This window comes from Heptranchias perlo, chromosome 18 (genome assembly GCF_035084215.1).
Source record: "Heptranchias perlo isolate sHepPer1 chromosome 18, sHepPer1.hap1, whole genome shotgun sequence".
NCBI lineage: Eukaryota > Metazoa > Chordata > Chondrichthyes > Hexanchiformes > Hexanchidae > Heptranchias > Heptranchias perlo.
In genome coordinates, this window is record NC_090342.1 from 21,470,936 (window position 1) to 21,487,670 (window position 16,735).

The 16,735-nt window shown below is 37.4% G+C and overlaps 1 protein-coding gene across 2 annotated transcripts; it reads left to right on the forward strand.

Annotated features, from left to right (window-relative positions):
- The first annotated feature begins 1,350 nt into the window (after nt 1–1,350).
- On the forward strand, nt 1,351–14,014 carry dyrk2 (dual-specificity tyrosine-(Y)-phosphorylation regulated kinase 2). Of its 2 annotated transcripts, none has more exons than XM_067999497.1 (3): nt 1,351–1,791; nt 2,393–2,532; nt 7,560–14,014. In XM_067999497.1, the coding sequence occupies exons 1-3, from the start codon at nt 1,749–1,751 to the stop codon at nt 9,159–9,161; spliced, it is 1,785 nt and encodes a 594-aa protein (XP_067855598.1). In that variant the 5' UTR covers nt 1,351–1,748; the 3' UTR covers nt 9,162–14,014. The 2 variants fall into 2 exon arrangements, with proteins under 2 accessions (XP_067855598.1, XP_067855599.1); XM_067999498.1 differs by lacking the exon at nt 1,351–1,791 and adding an exon at nt 2,127–2,195.
- The last annotated feature ends 2,721 nt before the right edge of the window (nt 14,015–16,735 follow it).

Genomic DNA, 16,735 nt, shown 5'->3' on the forward strand with positions numbered 1-16,735 from the left:
TTTTTCAGTTTATGCTGTTTTATCCTTCAGCTTTATATGACAAGTTGCTGCCTGGGAACTATCACTGCTGGGAATGCAGTCTCAGGATCCACTTCACAATAGAACTTTGAATTATCAGCCTCAGAGTTCTATAGCGTGTGGTAGAGATCGGAATGAAACTGCTGACAATCAGAGAATATTCGTTAACTGCTATTATAAAGTTTGTATAAATAATTAATTTCTTAAAACTATCCCTCCTCCCTAAACCCTATCTCTTAATACCACTCAGATACCTCACCCATCCCCAGATTTGCTTACAATTTTCTTCTTGGATTACTCTCACCCTGGTCCAGCATGCTATTTGTTGTCGCTTGAGCTCTCTTTCTCTCTAGTGTCTTTGTACTTGCTGGGGGTAATTTTCACTTCAATTGCTTGGCAATAATTTGAGACTGTCATCTTGCCTTGAATGTTGCTCCAAACTGCTCAGAAGTGATGCACCAATTTATATGAGCATTACAGATAATTCTAAAATCTGTAATTGTGATAATTAACTTTGGTGAAAATAAAATTGATAGCTTAAATGCAGTCAATTATGCTTAATTGTCCATATTTATACTATGTTTTAGAATATGTTAAAAAGCAAACCCAGAATAAACCGAACATTGCACCACTTGATGTGTTACAGATGTCCTTTCATTACAGTACTTTTAAAATGAATTTATAATTTCAAAACTTGAAAATACTGTCATAAATATCTACAATTTTAGATGGGGCTCTCCATTGTAGCTAAATTAACTTCATATTTATTGTGTTAATTAATTTGTACCTGTTAATGAAATGTATGACTTAAACAGTATTTCCATTTTGGTTGAACATTTTAAATACCATAGTTGAAAAATTACACAGATAATTTATCTTTGGACTGTAGGATATTTCTATTTATTCAGCATTTTAAAATAACAGATTAAGTCTTAGTTAAGTACAGAAACAAATAAAGTAAATATATAAGGTGATGCCTTACATTGGACTAGCACTTGGATCCCCATATTCGGTGAGGACACTTTTGCCAGTTCCTATCTGATGAACTCAGGGTCATCTATGTGACCCTAAAGTTTTCTGTTTTGCCTCCTATGTCTGGGTGGGTTCAATGAAAGCTCTGTCACTATCGTGCTAATCAACTGCATCCATTTATGAGTGGTGTTTTTGCACCGACTTTTAACACAAGAGGTTGCTATCTCGCTACAGAACAATTTGCCAAGAACTCTCTCCCATTCCTCTCAGATCTTGTATATAATATTGTTTCACTGTTTCGTTAAGAACCAGTTACCGTTGCCTTTGCTGTGCCCTAGTCCCCGAGGCTTTGCGAATGACGTCGACGTGTTGCACCGGCTTGGCTTCAGGGGTGTCGGCTGCTTTAAGTGACTCTTTCCGAGTATCTCTCTTTCTCTAATGTGTACGTATGGAGTTTCACTTAGCAACCGGACAGACAGTTTTTACCACAATCAATCAGCATTACACAGCCACCATCTACTGCACCATTCCAGTGCCCAACACAAAGCCGCTCCCATACGGCGGTGTGATTTTTTTTTTTGTTTGGAGCTTAATGGAATATTTTTTTTAAAGTTGTGCATTATGTTGCCGGGTTGGCAGTGGTTGAGTTGGGAGCAGTTTGCTGTGTCTCCGGATGTAGGTGACTCTCCTCCTGCAGCTTGGAGTTGAGAGAAGGAGCAGCTGGAGATTTTTTTTTCCTTCTCTCTGTCTGAGCGGCCATGTTAACGAGGAAACCGTGCACTGCAACTGCCTATCCGACGGGTAAGGAGCACCAAAGGGAGAGGGACAACACCCCGCTGGATTGAACAAAACCCACACTCCAATTTTCGCTCCGATTAATTTTCAAAACGGCGCATTGTACCTGGCTTCTTTAGTGTTGAAGGGGGGGGAGAGGAGCTTGTTTTTACCCCTAGTACTTCTACATGGGGGGGGGGGGAGGAAAGGAACTTCCGACTAGTCGAAAGTGTGCTTATCTTCGAGGAATGAGGATAGGGTTTCGAGAATTACCAACTCACTTTAGTAGCTTTTAGAAGTCATTAATTTATAATGGGGAGGAGGGGGGGGGGACTTCCAGCTGTCCTTGAGGCTAGGGTAGGCATTGAGAGGAAATTAAATGTTGTAACACGTTTTGACTTCCAAAGTCGTGCTTATGAACGTTTGATGAGGTGAGGTTTGTGTGTTTTGCTTTCGTTAACAAATGGCGTTTTTGTATTGTGTGGTGAAAGGTGCTTGTGGTGTCGGTCGTTCCCTGGAGTCTGTGGGGTGAGGGTTTTCCTCTGGTTGGTATGGACGCTCGGTGTTTCTGTTTACTTTTAATATCGAGCGGTGTTTAATATTATTTGAATGTATTTTTTTGTGACAGGTAGGGCCGCTGACAGCTCGGTGTTGCAGCCGGATTACAGGACGGGGACTGATTGCTCGGAGACCCGAGGAGGCGGAGGAGGATCCCGGCTGGGAGACCCGCCATCGCCCCTTGGATTACCGCCACTGAAGAGTCACACGGTAAAATACAAAACCCACTAGATATTGTATTATAATGTGCAAATTACCAGAGCAACCGCTTCTGGATTAACTAAACCCGCACATTGACAAAAAATAATCTACCATGGAAACCGCGGCGTGTAACATATTAAAGTACAGACTCAACATTAGTTGCAACAATTAAGATTAAAGAGATAAACATTTTTCTTAAATTCAGACATCCCTATTCGGGCTTTTTTAAAGCCAATGGAGAGACATTGTGAATTAAGGTCTATTTCACCCTCCCCCCTTTGTTTTCCCATGACTTTAATTTAAAAAGTAGACCTTTTGGGGGTTTACTAGTCCACAATGTGCATGTTACTTATTATGTAACTAAGATTCTTTTCAATGGAGGTTTTGCACAGATTAAAATCTTAATTTTATAACTGCAGGTTCTTGTATACGTCCTCGGTTTTCATGGATATTAGATTTTACAGTAAGAGTAAGGGACAAAAAATAAACCTTCAAACCTACATATTCGACAAAGCAAATCTTCATTACCAGATTAGTACACTGACCAGCAATCGACATGTTAAGCAGCTTAGACGAAGTTTTAGTTTGGTGGGGAGATAATAAACTAATTACTCTTCCCACTCCCTCAAAAATACTGCATTGTAATATATGATCGGGTTGTAACCCGGTAGGTTCAGTTTCCAACCGATCTGTTTTATGTTTTTGATACCGATCAGTTTGTATGTGGTATACGTGTTGTGTTATGATCCCAGCCCAGTGAGGCCTCGGCTTCAGTCTCTCGTCTGACAGATCGCAGACGTGCCGGATGGGGGTGGGGAGCAGCTTGTTTGGGACTTTGTTCAAATACTGCTTTGTTTAACTGATTGAAAGACGTTCTCGCCTATTTCAAAACATCAAGGTGTCATCATTTTACGAATGACTGGTGCGAGGAAACGTGAATATTTCGCGAGTTTACGGACGTTTCTGTTTTCGAAACTGTGTGTTTTGTTCATGCTTACATAAAACTCGTCCATATCCGCTAAGTAATTCTGTGCAATCGATGTAAACGTTACGGGGTTTATTTTTGGAGGGGAGGGGAGAGCCGGTGAAGGATGCTGACACGAGTTTTGCAGTGATTGTGTTGCAATGTAAGTTTTAACTACACAAGTTAACAAGAAATAAAGTATCCTCTTGAATAATAAGGAAGTCTGATACAGTATCTTCCGCTTCGGTGCTTGTAAATGAGACAGTCACTGTAAAGTACACACCGTTTGGAATCGAGCGAATGAAAACAAAAAATAAAAGAAACGATATTGGTACTGGGTTATACGCTAGGACTATAGGATTGAAATGAATTGGGTGAAATAGATGACTTGGGACCAAGGGAAATGTTGTTACAAATATGTTTTTTGTACAATATTGTACAGGCGTGATAAATAATTAATTGCCTCCAGGATTTACGTTTCACATGTGAAGTAGCACTTGATCCACGGGGTGGGCGCAAGTGAGGAGAGACACAATTTATCGAAGTACATGCTTAAAACATTATTATCCCACAATTTTAATATTTTTGAAGTACACATTTCAGAAAAATGTCCTGCTGATCTTTCTTTAAATTGCCAAATTAATGCATTAGTTTTATTAATGCCACTTGAAGGTATTAAAGACTTGCCATAGAGACACATTTGGGCTTTCTTCTCTGTTCCCCACCCTCACTCTTGCCCCATTGTCAGCATACACAGTGACAGCCCACAGTAAGTTTGCATTGGTGTATGTGTTTTTTAATATATTTTGTGTATATTGTATTTTAATCGTGACACAAATAATTCTCATAAGCAGTGTTGTGGAAAAATGTAGGGTACCAGTTAAGCAGCAAGGCCAGCTGATTCAGCTTTGAGGGAGGGAAGACCAGTCTCCTATGAGTTGGGTACTGTTTCTCTGCCACTGAAGTTGGAGAATGTCAGAGCTTGGGTCACAGGAAGAAAGAAAACTATAATTAACAGTCAAATGTGTAAAATGTTGCTGTCAACGGTATGAGCAAAAATGTGGTGAGTATGGGTTGGGGAAGGTTGACCTGATTTCTGAACCTGAAAGAGCAACCAGTGTTGTTATGCATGTCATATAATGGGTTGTGCATGCATGGAATTAGAGACAAGAGGAGACTCTTCATTTTTAGTTCAGTATAACCGAGATAGGTAAGCATGCTTACCTATATCATTTTTTTTTTAATGACTGCTATGGGGTACTATAGTTCTATTAGGAGCCATGCACCCTAGAACAAACAGACTCCCACAATTGACTCATGTTGCTGGGATGGTTTCATGCATGAGGATTAAAAAGTCATACCACTTGTGTGAGATCCTATCTATAGTGGCAGTAGGTTTCCAACTTACATAAAATGTTAATGCCTGTGAAAATGTAGTCCTGGGGACATCAAACTTGTGTATTATGACTATACATATAATCCATTTTTTATATATATATATTAGTGCCACATGTCCACCCTATCTTGGCTGCATGTGTAGTATGAGATTGCATTGTTTTATAGTGGCTTCCCATCACATGAGCAGTGTGTTACAGAATACATATGTATGTGTTTGCCAGTTTGGATAGTGTGTGCTTGTCAGCTGACACTTAAAAGTGCCTGGGTCTAAAAATGTTGAAGCAGTTAAAATGCTGAACCAGTTGTTTTTTTTTAGGAGCTCCTAAAATATTTTTAGAAGTAAAATTAAATCTTTCATGCATCTATCCTGCTTGCAGGCAGTAAATTGACTTTCCAAAAATGAGTCTTGTAGTTGTTTCTAATAACTGTTCAAGAAGCATCTATTTAATGGTCTTTTTTAAATATCAAGAATCAAGTGCTGAGACCTCAATGTCTAGGTTTAGCACAAGTTCTAAGTGGCCAAATTTGCTGCCATAAATTTTCTCCTTAGCAACCAAATTGAAAAGTCAGCATTTCTCTATTGCTAAATGTGTTTGCCACACACTTTAAGCTAAGAATGTGTCAAAATAGATTATTGCCACAAATAGAAGTGCAGTGCTATGTATTCTTCTTTTCTGGAGTATGGTATTTAATCTTCTGCCATTTCTATGGAAAGGCATTCACAGTACTTAATTTTAGGTGCAATTGCAGTAATTAAAATTTGTGCTCATTTTAACTGATGGGGTTTATGGTCGGCTTGTATATTTGAACTGTATTATTTTGGAGTAAACTTTTACTGTAGGCACTCTAGAAAGGTAACCTTCATAAGTAGATTGCTCATGTATTCTGCCAATTAGTGTACATTTTAGTCAAATTGATATTAGGCAGTCCTTGTTTCCAGGGCATTAATGTAACTTTGTTCTTTGAATAAAAGCACCTATATTACCTACATCATATTGTGGAAAATATTCGCTTTACTCCCTTTGGAGTAAACTATTGTGCAGATTTATATCCAGTATTTAATGAAGTAATTTTCCAGTAATGTTAAAGTTCCATTATCACTTGGTGTTGGCTTGAATTATTAATAATTTCATGGGAACATGTTTTGGGAAATCTTTTCAAGGCAAACACAATTGCTGTGGAGTTTCATTCAAACTGATATGACTGAAAATGTGCATTTGTTGTAGTCCTAAAAAGTTTCCTTTAACTTAGAATTAAAACATTAGATCTGAATAACATAGCTTTTTAAAATTTAGATGTTATTATAGGCTGGTGGTATAACCCATTATGTTATACTTGGCCAGAGTGAATGATGCCATCTCATGCCTGATGGCCAGGTTACTCCTGCATGTGATGAGTGCTCCACTGCATCCAAAACAAAGAGTATGCCTCTGGTTTCAAAGTGGTGCTCTGAAATTGAAAGGAAACAAACTGACTGCATATATTAAATCTACTTACTCGTCTGAAGGGTCAGGCTAGTACAGGTAACTAGATATGGAACCATTTCAAGGCATATATTTTGGGTTGTGGTAATGGCTTTGGTTATTAGACTGGAATAACTTTGACTAAACTGCTTATTTGGTGACTCTTTGTGGCCATGCAACTGCATTAAAATGAGATTCATTTACAGTGTATTAGGATGTTCATGCCAAATTTATACTGTAATTAGTGTAAATTTGATAAAATGATATTGGCATGCTGCTCCACAAATGGGACAGTTCTGGGTTAATTTCTCTTTGCCTAACATTTGTAGTTGGGTGCCTCTCTGGCTCTGCATTGTCTACTTTGACCGTTATTGACTGCAGTATGGATCAAAAGTGATATTTCGGCATTGAGTGGAAGTCAGATAGGACAGTGGTGACTGGGTTCCACTTCAGCTCCTGTTTAGCACCCCTATAAATTTCCTATAGTGTGGTGTTGTCAAAGCTGTAGAGATGTCTCAATGGATAGGAGTCCTTGGTGAGCTTGACGTGAGATGATATGAAGGGAAAGAATATGACAAATTTGTAATTCATTGCTTTTTAACGCTTTCTCTTTGCAAATATTTTATGCAATAAATGAAATAGAATATATGGCCTTTAACCCTCTACTTTTTGGTCAGAAGAATTTGTCTGAAATATTCAAATGTCAGTTTATGTAACCTGACCATTAAAGTTTGATTCTCCTAAATGTGTATATTTATAATAAGTCCAATAAATCCCAGGTAGTATTCATGTTCAGGTCAGCTTGCTGGTGTATCATTTTGGTGTACTTTGAATTGGAGAACATGGGTTTGTAGTTGTGTTTGGGACTGCTTCTTTGGGGTAATCTCTGCTGGGCATCAAGGAAAAATGGAATAGTTCTCTAATGGGCTGTCCTTGTATAGCTTCTAATTGGTTACAGAGCAGGTTGTCTATCTTGTCTACAACTGGAAAATGGCCTTAAGGAGGGAGGGGGAAGAAAGAGGAGGGTACCTAAAAGGTTGAAATGAAAAGAATAGCATATTGAAACATAATGCATCCAATTAGGCAAGTGTGTTTAAACCAAAAAACATAGTTTGAATTTTCTGTTTATAGCTTCCATTTTATTTTATACATATTGGTGATTAAATATATTTTCATTTTTCCCCAACCAAATCTCCTGTGGCTCTTTTTAGGTTGGAGGTAGTAAACAAACAATGAATGACCACCTACATATTGGCAGCCATGGACAGATCCAGGTTCATCAACTTTTTGAAGACAACAGCAACAAAAGGACTATTTTGACCACACAACCGAATGGACTTACTACAGTTGGTAAAACATCATTACCTGTGGTTCAGGACAAGCAGTTGGAGAGTTCACATAGGCGGCAGGGAAGCTCTGCTTCTGTAAAGTCAACAGATGGTTCTTCAAAACCGAAATCCACTGTCATGACACCAGAGCAAGCCATAAAGCAGCATATGCATAAACTGTCAGCATTTGAGCACCATGAGATATTCAGCTATCCTGAAATCTACTTTGTTGGTTCAAATGCAAAGAAACGGCAAGGTGTAGTTGGTGGCTCAAATAATGGTGGTTATGATGATGACCAGGGCTCCTATATCCATGTACCTCATGATCACATTGCTTACAGATATGAAGTTTTGAAAGTAATTGGAAAAGGGAGCTTTGGGCAGGTTGTGAAAGCCTATGATCACAAGCAACACCAGCATATAGCACTGAAAATGGTGAGGAATGAGAAACGGTTCCACCGGCAGGCTGCAGAAGAGATACGAATTCTGGAGCACCTGAAAAAACAAGACAAAGATAATACCATGAATGTCATTCACATGCTGGAAAACTTCACATTCCGCAATCACATTTGCATGACATTTGAATTGCTGAGCATGAATCTTTATGAGTTGATCAAGAAGAATAAATTTCAAGGGTTCAGTCTGCCATTGGTTCGCAAGTTTGCTCACTCAATTTTGCTGTGCTTGGATTCTTTACATAAGAACAGAATTATTCATTGTGACCTGAAACCTGAGAATATTCTGCTGAAACAGCAGGGGCGAAGTGGGATTAAAGTGATAGATTTTGGTTCTAGCTGTTATGAACATCAACGTGTATACACTTACATACAGTCACGATTTTACCGTGCACCTGAGGTGATCCTTGGAGCTCGCTATGGGATGCCTATAGACATGTGGAGTTTGGGTTGCATTCTGGCTGAACTATTGACGGGCTACCCTCTGTTGCCTGGAGAAGATGAAGGGGACCAGCTTGCTTGTATGATTGAGTTGCTGGGTATGGCACCACAAAAGTTTTTAGATCAGTCAAAACGAGCCAAAAATTTTGTGAGCTCCAAAGGTTATCCCCGTTATTGTACTGTTACTGCTCTGCCAGATGGCTCGGTAGTTCTTAATGGAGGACGGTCACGGAGAGGAAAGCTTCGTGGCCCACCTGGGAGCAAGGACTGGGTCGCAGCATTGAAAGGGTGTGATGATCCTCTCTTTCTTGACTTTCTGAAACAGTGTTTGGAATGGGATCCTACATTGCGTATGACACCCAGCCAGGCATTGCGACATCCCTGGCTACGGAGACGCTTACCAAAGCCTCCAACCGGAGAGAAAGCTTCAACAAAGAGAGCAACAGAAAGCAGTGGTGCTATTACATCAATTTCTAAATTGCCTCCAACTTCAGGCTCATCATCAAAACTAAGAACTAATTTGGCACAAATGACTGATGCCAATGGGAATATTCAACAACGAACAGTGTTGCCGAAGTTGGTTAGCTGAGTTTGAATAGGTGTATGCCAGGAATGCGAGGGAAATTTACTACCGCATCACTGAGCCTTATTCGGTTGAAATTTTGTATTTTTTAGAACTTTGTAATTATTCAGCATTGAAATTTTAAGCACCATTCTGTTCTTAACAACTAGGAACAGTTTTGTTTTAGTGATTACTGGGGACCGTGCATTACTGAAAGTTGGTTTTTCATATATTGTGACTGAAATTTATCTCCTATTCATTCTGTTGCCATATGAATAATGCGTTCTGTTGGCATATGAATAATCCATTTTGTTGGCATATGAATAATCCATTTTGTTGGCATATGAATAGTGTATGTCAAGTTATATATGTTTGACAGCTTTAAATATTATGTCACTATTAACTTAGTATGATAAAACAATGACAGATGGGTGATTAGCCACTATTGGGCATGTTGGAATTTTTGTTCTTGTGGACAGTGGCTTTTACTAGTCAGTAACAATGAATTGTAGATCTTGCATTTACTTTTAAAGCAACACTTTTATAAATCTATGACAAAACCCTTCTATTTGGAGTGCAATGGGATCTAGTTTTCAATGCATCATTATTCCTATTGGAAATGTTCTCCCTTGTGCTATCATTGTGTCTGTTCATCAGTTTTTCAAACTAGACTGACAAACCAGATCACTTGTATCACTTTACAATTGAGCAGAATTTCTGTTTCATTTTATCTTGATATATTGATTGCTCAATTTTACATGGCAAACCTGTTACTTATTTTAAACAGGTTTTAAAGTTAGTTGAATTATGTCAGATCATTTTGGAAAATTGAAGGATTTCATATGTCTTGTCTCTCCCTCAGCTGATTGAAAGTAGTCTTATTCAGGCACCGGCAATTGAAAACGGAAGGAATGGAAGTCAATTGTATGACATAGGAATTTGTTCTAGGGAAAGTATTGATGAGTTATAATAGAGATGCGTGAAGGAAAAATGAAGTTTGTTATACAAAAGCTGGAATGTATTGAAGTAATTAAATATATTGACTGCATTATCTGAAGGAACCTGGATTGTTCGTAAATATGTGAAATATTTGTAATCTAAGCAAAATGTAAACTTTTTTACTGGAAAAACTAAAATTCTAAGCATGGTCCCCAGGTAGGCTGGTACAAAACAACATACAATTTTTGCCAAGTATCTTCAAAGAAAAAATAACATTTGGAATTTAGACCCTGCCCACCCCACACAATTAAATTGAAGAATTCAGATCTTCAGATGTTTTTGACAACATTACTATTTCTGTGAAGATTTTATATGTTTTTAGAGAAAAATGAAAACTAGTGATACAAAATTGAATCTTTGCAGCACTCCGATTGGGTTTAAGCCAATAAACCTATTACGCTGTTACAGAAATGAAATCTGATTTTGTGTATTTAAAATGTGTATGTTGCATTGTCTTCTTAGTGCAATATTTCAAATAGCAGAATATCCTTTTGTAGTACTTTTATGCTTTGTAATAAATTTTTAATTGAATGTTTAAGTTGTAATTGTACAGTGTCACTGAAATACCACTACAGAGATTGTTTCTATGTATTGGGTTTATAAAATGTTACCAGAAAGATATTTTTGTACTTGAATTGGCCTGAAAGCTATTCTGAGCATTCTATTTATGCTTACTGGTGGAGAAACATCTCCAATCAAAGCTTTACTTCTATTGCACATTTTGTAATTAACCATTGCTAGTTATTGGAGCCCATTTGTTTATTTAAGGGAGTGGTAAGCTTTGGCTCCACATGGCGTGGATTGATCAGCACTGTGTAGTAATGGCTCAGATGACTATATTACAAGTAGCTAATTTTAGAAACCAATTCAGTCTTATAGGTGGCTCATCTGAAGATACCTATGGTACATGTTCTGACTTGATAACAATTCAGTGTCATGCGGTCTCAGGTTATAATATGAACAGAAGTTCAATGACTCAGTTCTGCACATCATCATTGGTGTTCAGGACCATTAGATGCATCACTACAACAAAAAGAATCAACAGTACAATGTAAGATTTTATAGGCATATGAAACTTCTTTTCTCACAGCAGGCAAATTGTGCCCTTAGTGTTAACAGTGTGCCTTTTGTTATCAGTGCCATGTTGTAGGGTTCACATGCAGTTGATTAATTCTTTGATGCCGAGCACAGTAGTGATGTAGCACCTTGAATAGCTATATTGGCTCCATTCTTAAGGAGATGGGCTGGAAAGGGAATTAATGCACACTTCAAAAAAAAATTAATAAAATTCATGCAATCCTAAAATGTATAACATTAAAACACTAAAGGAAGATCTAAGCTATAGGTTCACTTCTTTAGCTGCTTAAGAAAAGCTGTAACCAAAATAGAAGTACAACTACAAATTTATAGAAGGATGTAAATGATCCAGTGATCTTTTGTTTTGCAAGCTATCCTTTTCCAGCATTTTATTTGATTTATTTATATGAAAGATATTTTAGTTCTAAATTAAAATCTGAAGGGCAGAAAAAAACATTTGGGAGCAATGGTGGGGATGCTTTAATTGACCTCTGCTCTGGATTATAGAGGGGGTAAATCAGTTAAGGTTCTCTCTGCTAATTTGTTATCTAGTGACCCCTGGATGATGTATGAGCTCAGTTGTGATTGAGCCTGTGGTCGAATAGTATCAAATTAAGTCAAATGAAGCTTGACTATTGGACAGGGTTCCAAAGTACACCTGGTGCTCATGGAACCATTCTCCAAGAAGTCAGTGCTTTCAGGAGAACAGGGAAGGAAATTGGTAAAAAATAATGGGGAAAAAAATGACACTTCAGGTTGGGGTGGGGGGGGGGGGGGCGGGGAAGTAATTTCAAAATTGCTACTCTAGGCTTCAACAATTAAAACAAACAAAATTTGGAAATCAAAAACAAAAAATGTTGGTCATCAGAGTTGTATGCAAAAATAGATAATCAATGTGCTCCTCTCCATATGTTTTAATATGAGGGAGTTATTTCATGTTTTGTGTCTAAACCAGTAGCCCAAAGTAACATGAACTAAACTGATATTATATACACTAATATTTTAAACACAATTTGTGGCTGTCCACATTCCCAAATTGAAAATCTACTTTCTGGGTAGATAACTAGATTGATGAAGCTGAAATGGTCTATTGTATCTAAAGGGGAAATTTAATCTACTGAATTGCACAATAATCCAAAATGTTATAAAGGAAGATGCTTATCTGCTCTCTGTTTTCTAATCACTCTTGCTACTCTGGATTTTATATTCCAGAACCTCTGCCTAGAGGCAGTCTGGGGCCAGACATTTTATGTAGCACTCTGTGCTCTGACATCATGAGTGGGAATAGTGATGTCACTGGAGCTAAAATTTACGATTCTGCCCCCTAACCAGCAATTCCGCAATATAAAATAGAGGAATGAGAGATGGCTGTGAGAAATCAATAGGAGCATTGATTTTAAGTGTAGCGATAGCTCCCTTTCTGATAGTTTGGATCATGAAGCATTTCAGCAGATTACAGGCCCCTAAAGTATTTGCTCTTCTTCGTCTAAACCCTCCCCCTCCCCACCCCAAATGTATAGATATTATTGTGTTAAATGTTTGTTATGCATATGAATGTATAGCTTTGCAGCCATTGTACACAATTGTAAAGATTAATGGCTGCAATTAGTTCTCCTTTTGCAATTGCTTGTGTTAATTGCTTATCTAAACAGGTCATATTAAAACTATTCATTTTTAGATTCTAGCCAGTGTAGGTGCCATATTTAGATTCCCTTAAGCTGCCCTAATATTGGACATATAGTTCTTTACCTCTGCTCCCTCCCTGCCATTATAGCTTAGGTACCATAGCATGTTTCGTGCCCTCCTTAAGTATACATCAAGGAGAAGTTTTTGGTTTAATTTTAAAGTGGAAATTCGCTTACACACTTTAGTGCATTCTTGAGGGTTAAAGATGGCCCAGCTAGTTCTTCAATTTTGTCTTCAATAATGTCAAACAGCTTCCAAGGAAATATGGTTAATCTAATGCATGAGGGCAAAAACAAAGTTTTTTACATTTACCTCAAAAGGTTTTTTAAAAAAAAGAAAAACCTAGGTATTTGGTATGTACCAAAGTGCATTCCTTTTCACATTTCTAACTATATGTGTGGCCAGACAATTGGTGCCTTGAGGCATCTGGAAGAGGCCTGTTCACTTGACCTATGGTATAGCGCCATGACCAACTTCATGTGAAATCTTGAAGCCACCATTGTTAATTTCTAGTTTTGGATGAAACTAAAACTTTAAAAAATAATTTTGTAAACATTGTGGCATGTTTCAAATGAAGTCTGTATCATACAACTTCTCAAAATTGCTGTATTCCACAAAGATGAATTATATGACTGCAACGCAGAAGTCTGGTGACTTTTTTTGGTTGGGTTAGTTAATATCTGTATCTGATTACAGTATCATCCAACCTGATACTTGTAGCAATTTTTGTTGATAGCATATGAGCACAGTTCTGCTAAAGGGCATTTAGTGTTCTGGTTATTTTGCCCAGCTATAATTGCTCTAACTGAACAATGACAGAGATTAGTTTTAAGATGAGCACCAAACTAGATGTGTGTTTGTAATATGCTGCAGTTGTGTACTGTACATAAGTGAAATTTTGAATGAATGTTGACTTTGTATATATGTATGTAAAATTCTTGTGAAATGCTGTCGCCACTTGATGTGTTTTTAGTGGATCCTAGTGGCCAGTTTTATGATACTGTATGTATTGTACAGCTGATGACAGAAGTATGACTTTTTTAGTGAATGTTTGGTTTAAAATTATTGTGGCCCAAAATTCATTTCAAAATAAATTTTATGTCAGAGTTTATAAGAAACCTTGCATGTTGCATTTTTATTTTGGATGTAAGTTTTGTACAGTATAAATTTTGCTGTAAAGAATTTAGATTGAAAACAAGATTATATTTAGAAATTGCTTTGTAATCTTTTCCCTGCCAATGAAATAGTGTGCAAAAGTATGCTTGCTACTTTTGTTTTGAGCCATTAACTATAGCATTATTTTAAGTAAAGTAAATTGGTCCAAATAACCTAATCTTCAGAAGTGCCATTTTACATTAATACAAATAGTTCCACTGCATCGCTTATCATACCTGACCTGATTTGGTTCCTGACCAGGTGAGCAGAAATTAACTGGAAACACTATTATAATAAGAACATGCTGAGATGGCAAATAACATGCTAACTCAGCTGCTAGCATTTGCAGTCATTCTGATGGCGTATGTCCCCACAGACTATATCATGGGATAGCCTGCAGTGATTACTGAGTCTGGGCCCACTCTAAGGAGAAGTTACTAGCGAGAGAGCATAGTTTTGAGTGGAATTAACCTGAAGCTTGAAGGGTGAGGGGAGCATGTGATGGAATACAAAATGACTAGCTGGGTGAAATTTGATTTGTATGATTTAATGGTGTAGAAATGGTGCCCTGTCTTATGTGAAGGAAGCTCAATCACGCAGGGTCAAAATGTGAGATAATTGTCAAACATCACTTTTTCTGGTAACCTCAATAATATAAAGCACAACACGGTGAAAAGTTTGCATCCCAAGGCTTAGATGTGGACTGTGTCATGGTGTTGCAATGCTTGACAAATTTTGACTCTGCTGCTTTAAAAATATAAATTATAGAAAGTCCAAGATAAATCAGACTCTGAATTGAGGTGCAGAATGGGATGCCATATTTGTGAAAGCATTTTTCCCCTGTATTGATTTATCATTGAATTGGTTGTGCATATGATGTCTTCGAAATGGTGTAGGGCTTCTAATGAAACAAGGTTTGCTGAGCACTTTTGCATGGAAAATAACCTTTTTAAAATATCCAAAACAAAAAAATGAAAAATCCTTCAGATTGGCTATAACTTCATTGACAGTGATGACTCTAGATCTAATGCTCAAATAGTTGAATTCGCACTGATGGATTTGTAGCCTTGTAACTGCATTAACGTCATACTTAGGCATTTAACTGGGTTGTAAATGCACTGAGACTCAACATTAAGATGCTGCAAATATTAAAAGACTTTAATGAGGACAACTTTAAGTCTTGGCTCTGCTGCACAGATGTCTGGGCATCTATTAACTCTTTACTTGGGAACACCCACTGATACTGCATATTAAACAAAATATTAGTGTCCAAGTCTGTGTAAAATAATGAGCCTTTGTTTTACTTTTCACAATTAAATATGTAACATGTTCCCCTTTGACCTGAGTGGCAGCTTGTGCAAATATGGGAAAGTCTTGTAAGTAAAAGTCTGTTGGAATTCCAGAACTATTGCCACAAACATCAGGAGAAATTGGTAGGTGGAAATGGCTTAATCTTTTATGGGCTAATTGATATTTTTTGAAAGAATGCAAGTATTCATGTGATTCCACTTGCTGAGTTGTTTTGGAATCTCCTGCACAGTCCCATATTTATTAAATGTTTTATTGGTAGAGGCTGTTTTCTTTGTTGTAAGGGAGCGCAATAATATTCACTCAGCAAATTTAAACTGATCAGGGCCATATTTGTAGCAAAACAATGGTTTAGGGGAAGGGTAGAAAAACCATGTGGTTAACAGGCTTTCTTTTTACTTGTAAAAGTTCTGGGTTTTATTTTTTATTTTTACAATCAATCACAAGGTTCTAGTTATCCTTGTTTATAGAAACTAAATTAAATCAATGCAGCTGTAAATGATTAGATTCTTCCTGTACAATGTAGGCTTTGAGTTGCTGTCTTATGACTTCGATAGTTATGGTATCTGGTTAGAGAAACTATTGAAATGTTTGTTTAGATTCACCTGCTATGCAATCCACAGGCTTTATAGTATAAGAGCGATTAAAAGACTGTAACGGCTTTGTTTTAGAACTGTAATATTTAGGGAATTAATTTATTTGTATTTTTAAAAATGTAACCGTGCAATGGTTTCCCAGAGAACACTCATCATAAGAGGTTTAACTTTTAAATATTAATAACTAAAGTTTAAAGTGCTGCAGTTACATATTTACCTGATGTTGAATAAGCCATTTGGTATTGTGAGATTATGTGCTGCAATGTAAGAGGATATTGATCCCATCCTGGATGCAGCCTTCCTTTAGTCCCTTAATGAAGCCACTTTGACTTGGCTAGGTGGACAATTTTTCTTTACCTCCTTTTATGTGGCAGAATACTGTTGCTTGGTAGACTCTTTAATAGCTGGTGAGCTATTGCAATCTGCAGCACATTGTGCCCAAACATAGCATGACAAGATTCATCCTGTACCTAATTTATGCATCTGTCTAGAGACATACTAGGCTGGATTCTTCTGTTAGGAAGGCTTGGCATTTGCATGCTTTGATGGTCATTCCTGTGGTCTATAGTCTCCAGATGCCCTTGGGTACACAGTTGAGTTTCAGCCAAAAGTAGTGCTATAAACAGCATCCTCTGTATCTGTAGTTGCTCAGACTCAGATTTTGATTAGGAGCTACTTAAAGTTGCAAGAAGCCAATCTGAGAGAAATTTTCGGAATGTAGATTTAATACTTCTAGGTGTGGTGGTTCTTATAGCTGACATCTAGAGTTTAAGCCCCAAT

Coding starts and splice junctions, on each gene's coding strand:
- dyrk2 (XM_067999497.1), top strand. CDS start 1,749: ATGTTAACGAGGAAACCGTGCACTGCAACTGCCTATCCGACGG. Junction 1,792..2,392: donor TGCAACTGCCTATCCGACGG/GTAAGGAGCACC, acceptor TTTTTGTGACAG/GTAGGGCCGCTGACAGCTCG. Junction 2,533..7,559: donor CGCCACTGAAGAGTCACACG/GTAAAATACAAA, acceptor GGCTCTTTTTAG/GTTGGAGGTAGTAAACAAAC.